The sequence below is a fragment of the Octopus bimaculoides genome, chromosome 8 (assembly GCF_001194135.2).
Source record: "Octopus bimaculoides isolate UCB-OBI-ISO-001 chromosome 8, ASM119413v2, whole genome shotgun sequence".
Lineage (NCBI taxonomy): Eukaryota > Metazoa > Mollusca > Cephalopoda > Octopoda > Octopodidae > Octopus > Octopus bimaculoides.
In genome coordinates, this window is record NC_068988.1 from 95,709,363 (window position 1) to 95,716,230 (window position 6,868).

At 39.2% G+C, this 6,868-nt stretch overlaps 1 protein-coding gene across 1 annotated transcript in view; it reads left to right on the plus strand.

The window, feature by feature from the left end:
- LOC106868248 (arginine/serine-rich protein PNISR) overlaps positions 1 to 6,868 on the plus strand; it is a 39,572-nt gene that overhangs the window by 18,938 nt on the left and 13,766 nt on the right. Inside the window, exons 6-8 of the mRNA XM_014913418.2 lie at positions 3,293 to 3,416; positions 4,291 to 4,517; positions 5,645 to 5,773. Coding sequence (XP_014768904.1) covers positions 3,293 to 3,416; positions 4,291 to 4,517; positions 5,645 to 5,773 — 480 coding nt within the window. The remainder of the gene's footprint in view (positions 1 to 3,292; positions 3,417 to 4,290; positions 4,518 to 5,644; positions 5,774 to 6,868) is intronic.

Here is a 6,868-nt window from a genome sequence, read left to right on the forward strand (position 1 = left end):
TCTCTCTTGCACGCCACAACTGATGCTTCTAATGTTCAGCTTTTCTCTCAAGATACTTACACTCTGACGGGTATTCACATTGACATTACACATCCAACGGAGCATACTGGCTTCATTCCTTGCGAGCTTACGTATGTCCTCAGCAGTTACAGCCCATGTTTCACTGCCATGTAGCATGGTTGTTCGTACGCATGCGTCATACAGTCTGCCTTTTACTCTGAGTGAGAGTCCCTTTGTCGCCAGCAGGGGTAAGAGCTCTCTAAACTTTGCCCAGGCTATTCTTATTCTAGCAGCTACACTTTCAGCGCACCCATCCCCACTACTAACTTGGTCGCCCAGATAGCGGAAGCTATCGACTACCTCTAGTTTTTCGTAATAATTGTTTATCAAAATTTAGTTGTATTAGTATGTGATCTCATAATAAATGTTATCATTTACTGTTCAACTGCTTTTGGTTCACCCTGTAAATATATATAACATCATCAACATTTAACACCTGTTTTGATGACTATGATATATATATGACAGGCTTTTTTGTTGTATGTGTCTGCGTTTGCCCCCCACCCCTTTCACTGCTTGACAACCAGTGCTGGTGTGTTTATGTCTCCATAACTTAGTGGTTCAGCAAAAAAAGACCAATAGACTAAGTACCGGGCTTCTTAACCCTTTTGTTACTGTATTTATTTTCAGATGCTCTGTGTTTTTTTCTATTATTTTAAATATAACAAAGAATTTAGTAAAATAACTTTGTTATCACTAAGCTAGAGTTAGGAACATAAATTGCGACTAAAGTTTGGTGGAAGATTTTTATTCAAAACTTATGAAAACAAGACATTTGTACTACAGAGCAGAGCTGGTTTCAGCTGGGTTGGTAACGAAAGGGTTAAAAAAATTAAGTTCTAAGGTTGATTTGTTTGACTAAAATTCTTCAAGGTAGTGCCCCAGCATGGCTGTAGTGAAATGACTGAGACAAGTAAAAGATAAAAGATTCAATCCTTACTATTTTAGTGCTTTTATTCATGTAGCTGTTGGCTGTTCCTTCAATATTGCACCCTATACATAATCATGTCTATATACATTTATTGCTATTTTGATTGTTGCTGCCTTGCAGTCTTGATAAGCTTTATTAGCATTATATAACAAACTGCCCTGAACTCCATTCACATAAATCAGCATATATAAGATACAAAATATCTTGGCTGACGCCAGTCCTGCACGACTGGCTCCTTTGCTGCTAGCATGTAAAAAGCTCCATTTGAGCGTAGCCAATGCGAGCGAGTGCTGGTGGCACATGAAAAGCACCATTCGGATGTGGTCGATGCCTGTGCCACTTGACGGACTCCCTTGCTGGTGGCACGTAAAAAGCACCATTTGAGCATGGTCAGTGCCAGTGCTGCCTGGCTGCCGGTGGTACACAAAAAGCACCCACTACACTCTCGGAGTGGTTGGTGCTAGGAAGGGCATCCAGCTGTAGAAACTCTGCCAGATCAAATTGGAGCCTGGTGCAGCCTACTGGCTTGCCAGTCCTCAGTCAAACCGTCCAGCCCATGCCAGCATGAGAAGCAGACGTTAAACGATGATGATGATGATTTTTTTTTTTTTTGTTTATTGTCCATTATGTTTATGTATTTCCAATAATGGAGGAGAAATGAACATCTTGTTGCCACATTTATCCAATAGATGCTCTTGAAAAACAAGCATGACTTGGTTGAAATATGTTTATATAATATTAACAATTAGAGATACTCTGTTAAAATATATTTGAATGAAATGAATTGAAATTTATAGACTTAGATAAAACTCTGCTGTAAAATTAAATAGCAACATAAAAATATGTATACAATTCTAAATAAAATGTGTTCAATCCTATCTAATTATTCACATTGTAGCTATTAATAATAATGTGTCTCATGTACTTTTTTTTTATTTTGTACTAAACAATAATGCTTTCAGGCTTTTGGTGACCTAAAACCATATGACATTAAGTTGCCTGGTTGTTTTTATTCCATTGTATTTTGGGTTTGTTTCATTTTCCATCTTGGGATGTTAGTGTCATTTAAGTTTTATATTTTGAATAGCATCGGCAAGTACATCGCTTTCAATGAATGTTTTCAATAATTTCAGAAGTTTTGCAAGTTGATAAAAATAGTAGTAGAGTACCTGGTTAAATACTTAGAAGTATTTTGTTTCATCTGGGTGTTCCCAGTTCAAATCCTGTCAGAGCTGATTTTCCTTTTCTCTCCTCTGCTACATATAAAATAGATTCTGATCAAAGACATAGTTGTATGTCTAAGAAGTATAACTTCAGCACCACTTTGTTCTCTGTTTGATCCTATTGAATGGGTCTTTGGGAAAGGGTAGCATCTCCCATAGCCTCAGATTGACCAATAGCTTCATCATCGTTTAACGTCCGCTTTCCATGCTGGCATGGGTTGGACGGTTCGACTGGGGGCTGGGAAGCCAAGAGGCTGCGCCAGGCTCCAATCTGATCTGGCAGTGTTTCTACAGCTGGATGCCCTTCCTAACACCAACCACTCCGAGAGTGTAATGGGTGCTTTTTTACGTGCCACCAGCACAGGGGCCAGAGGAAGCTGGCAATGACCACGATCAGTTGGTGCTTTTTATGTCTCACCGGTACGGAAGCCAGTCAAGGCAGCGCTGGCATCGGCCACGTTCGGATGGTGAGTGCAATTTCATAGATGGAAACTGTGCTGAAGCTTGTCATGTGCACATATGTATATGAGTGTAGTTGTCTGTGTTTATATGTTTGGTGCAACACCAGCAGTTAAAAAATTGGTGTTATGTCAAAAAAGTTAATCACTTAAATTTGTATCAGATTAAATGAAGTCCTGAGATTGATATAAATGACTGAAAAAGGAAGGTGGTATTCCAGCATGGCCACGGTTTTATGACTGAAACCAATAAAAGAATAAAGACAGTGGTGTTGACTCAATCGCTTATACAATAAAAACTTTCTTCATCATATTGGTCATATTTGACCCTCTTCTTTGTACTGGCCAAGATGTTAATTTACTAAGACACTGTAAATTAAAAGTGATTGAAAATATCCAGTTCTTGATGAAGTGTCTTTGTTGCTTTGTTTTTCTTTCTTTTATATTACAAACTAAATTATTTGTGGAAAAAATCTGAAATGATTCACAATCCGTGAAAACACAGGCAATTGGAGACTGAAATAATTTTCTTTGTTTTTTTCTTTCTTCTTTTCTGTCTTTTTCTGTCTTTGATTTTTTTTTTTTTCTTAATTAAAACCAAATACTTTATTTTATCCCAGGGAGAAGACAATTGGAGACATGATCAAAATCAGAATCGAGGCTACCGATCAAGTCGTGGTAATCGTAGCAGGTCACCCCCGAAACCACACATCCCCACTGCTCCAGTTGATGATTCAGGAATTGGTAAGTAGAGCAAGGCAGACGCAGGAATGAAAGACAATACAGAGAGGGGAAGATACGGAAATTAACAGATCCTGCAGCTGGGTATAGGTTTAGAGAAATTTTATGAAGGTCACACAGAGAGTCAAAACCCAATTGATATATGGCAGGATGGATCTAGATATAACACAGATACGTTTTGTGCCTGGAAGAGATACAATTTTGCTAGCAAGGCAACTACAGGAGAAATACTTGGTTAAGAGTAAACTATTATTACTGGCCTTTGTTGGCCTGAAGAAGGCCCTTGATAGGGTACCATGTACAATAATCTCACGGTCACTAAGGAAACTCAGCATTGACTAATGGCCATGTACAAAGACAGTGAAGAATTTAGCATAAGGGATGGAGACCATCAGGGTTTAATTGTTGGTTCCCTTCTATTCGTTGTCATAGACCTACCTGCCTTTGTAGAGGAGTTTAAGACTGGCTGTTCATGGGAACTCTATATGGTGATGCTCTAGTTTTTAAAGCTGAATTTGTTGGGGAATTCGAGAGAATATTCCTGGCTTGGAAGCTAAACCTAGAATTACAAAAGGTCTTAAGGTAGACTTAGCAAAGGAAACAGGACCCTGGTATCTTCAGGGAAATGGTTTGATGTACAGAAAACAAAAGAGATTTTGTTGTTTGTATGAAGCTTTGATATTGTAATATACGTAAAGATGTGTAATGAGAGCAGATGTTTGATAAAAAAGGATCCCCTTTATCTGCAGTAGAAATGTTTGAATGAATTAAGTTTATTTACATTCAGTATTGTGGTGCAAGGAAAATGCTTTTTGAATTATAAATGTGTTTCTGTTGAAGCCAAGGAAAATATTACAACAAGATCTGTTTGTTTCAGATGCAACAAAACGTAAAAATTTACCTGCCTGGATTCGAGAGGGTTTAGAGAAAATGGAAAGAGAGAAGCAGAAAAAGTTAGAAAAAGAGAGAAAAGATAAGGAGCAAATTGAGGCATTGAAGGCGAAAGAAAATGCTGAGAAAGAAGCGACAGAGGAAGTATTAAAAGAGAGAGCTGAAGGGAAACTTGAGGGCAAAGATGGGTTCTCAGTCATCAAAAGTCGTTTTGTAAGTAATTTTTGTTGAATTGGAATTTGGTTGCATATTCTGTGGAATGATTTGTTGGTGAGGAAGGCAGTATTGGGTGGAGATTTAGGTTGTTACTAACAATTACACTCATGTAGTAAAGATTGTTTTGACAACTTGGCTGTCCTGGTTTAGGACGAATGTTGCTGTAATTTAGCCACAGGAAACATCGTCTCCATCTAGCTATACACGATCTGTGTCCTTATATTTTCGAACAAGGGAATCTAGCCCCACCCCCACTTAGCTCAAAACAATATCTGTGTATTGCGATTTCCGGGTTATTACAGCAACATTCGTCCTGAAGCAGGACTGCCATGTTATGTTGGAAAAATAGTCTTTACTCCAAAGTAATTTTCTAATTACACTCATCATTATTTTTAATATTTGCTTTTTCTATGCTGGCATGGGTTGAATGTGGCTTATTGCAACAGTCATTTTACAACTTGTCACCAATTCTTATATTGATCTTCACATGAAACTTACAAGCTACAAGGCCTAATTCTTTTACATGGCATAAAAAAACATGCATCATATCTCTATGATGTCAATGGGAAAACAATGCAGAAACAAGCATTTGCACTTGCATGTGCACACACACACTCTGCTTTGAAAGGAAGAAAAGAAAGTTGACTTCAATAGGGTTTGAATTTAGATTGCAGAAGAATTGGTACCAATACTGTTAGGCATCCTGTTGGGTGTTCCACAGATTCATTTACCTTATGATGACTGAAGATCAAAGCTGTTCCAAGTATTTTAAGGTATAGTGTACCTCGGACTGTCTTATCCAGTGTGTCTTCCCTTCGGATGGGAGGGAAATTTGGTTGTTGGTTGAGTAATTATGTAGAGGCTCCCTAATTTGTCAAATGCTTGTTGTGTAGGGGCAGAAAGAGGGCCTGTTGTATCTATTTATGCATAAGTAATAATCTAATTAATTATATAAGGAATTACACAATTGAATCTATAGGTTGGACTCGTGTCAGCATCTCGGTAGATATTAGCAATTTTCAGTGGTTGTGGAGTAGAGAGAGAGAGTCCTACCTTTTTCTGATGCACACACACACACACCAGTTTATTCTTCTATTTACAAATGTATTGTCAATGTTTTAAAGGAGTCAGATGAAGAGGAAACGAGAGGCAGTGATAGTAAAAGTCTGCCAGAGGAACCAGTTGCGAAAACTGAAAAACGTTCACCTTCACCTGATGCTTACAAGACTGAAGAAGAAAAAGAAGCCGAATTGGTAAATACTTCAATGTTGTTGTTGTTGTTGTTGTTATGCTTGACTGTTAGTAGAAGTTGATGGTGCTACTTAATGTTGGAAATAGATTCAAGGGGAACGTTGATCGAATCATAAATTTCAGGGGAGTTGACTTGTTACTCTACTTACCAAAAAGCCTGTTTAATGATTGGACATCTTCAACAGAAAATGAGTCAAGTCCAACAGGAAACGGTGTTTCCTAGGGCTAAATAACAGTAGCATTCTTCCCTTTTATGGGACTGTCACATTAAGTTGACAACATACTATCACTTTATCGTGCTGCTACTGCCTCACAGAAGGAATGACTAGTGACCGAGATCTTTGGCGATATGCTGTGCTTGAGAAGATCCATTAAGCCAAGTGAAAGTGTAGTCATAACTGGCGCTCGTGCCAGTGGCACGTAAAGAGCACCTTTTGAGCGTTGGGCCTCAAGGAGGCCGAGTGGCTGAATTCCTTTTGGGTGTTGGGCCTCACAGAGGCAATGACTGAGTCCTTTGGCATTGTGTCGTGCTTGAGAAAACCCATCAAGCTGAGCAAAATCGCAGTCATGGCAGATGCTGATGTCACACAAATGGCACATAAGAGCACTCATTACACACTCAGAGTGGTTGGCATTAGGAAGGGCATCCAGCTGTAGAAAGCCATGCCAAATCAGACTTGAGTCTGGTACAGCCTTCCAGCTTACCAGTCTTGGACAAACCATCCAACCCATGCCAACATGGACAGTGGGTATTAAATGATGATGATGATATATATAAATAATAATCCTACATTATATCGGCACAGCTCGGTGTGACCCCAAAATATTTGTATCTCCAATTGGCATCATTAGACTGTCATCATCATCATCATCGTTTAACGTCCGCTTTCCATGCTAGCATGGGTTGGACGATTTGACTGAGGACTGGTGAAACCGGATGGCAACACCAGGCTCCAGTCTGATTTGGCAGAGTTTCTACAGCTGGATGCCCTTCCTAACGCCAACCACTCAGAGAGTGTAGTGGGTGCTTTTACGTGTCACCCGCACGAAAACGGCCACGCTCGAAATGGTGTCTTTTATGTGCCACCCGCACAAGC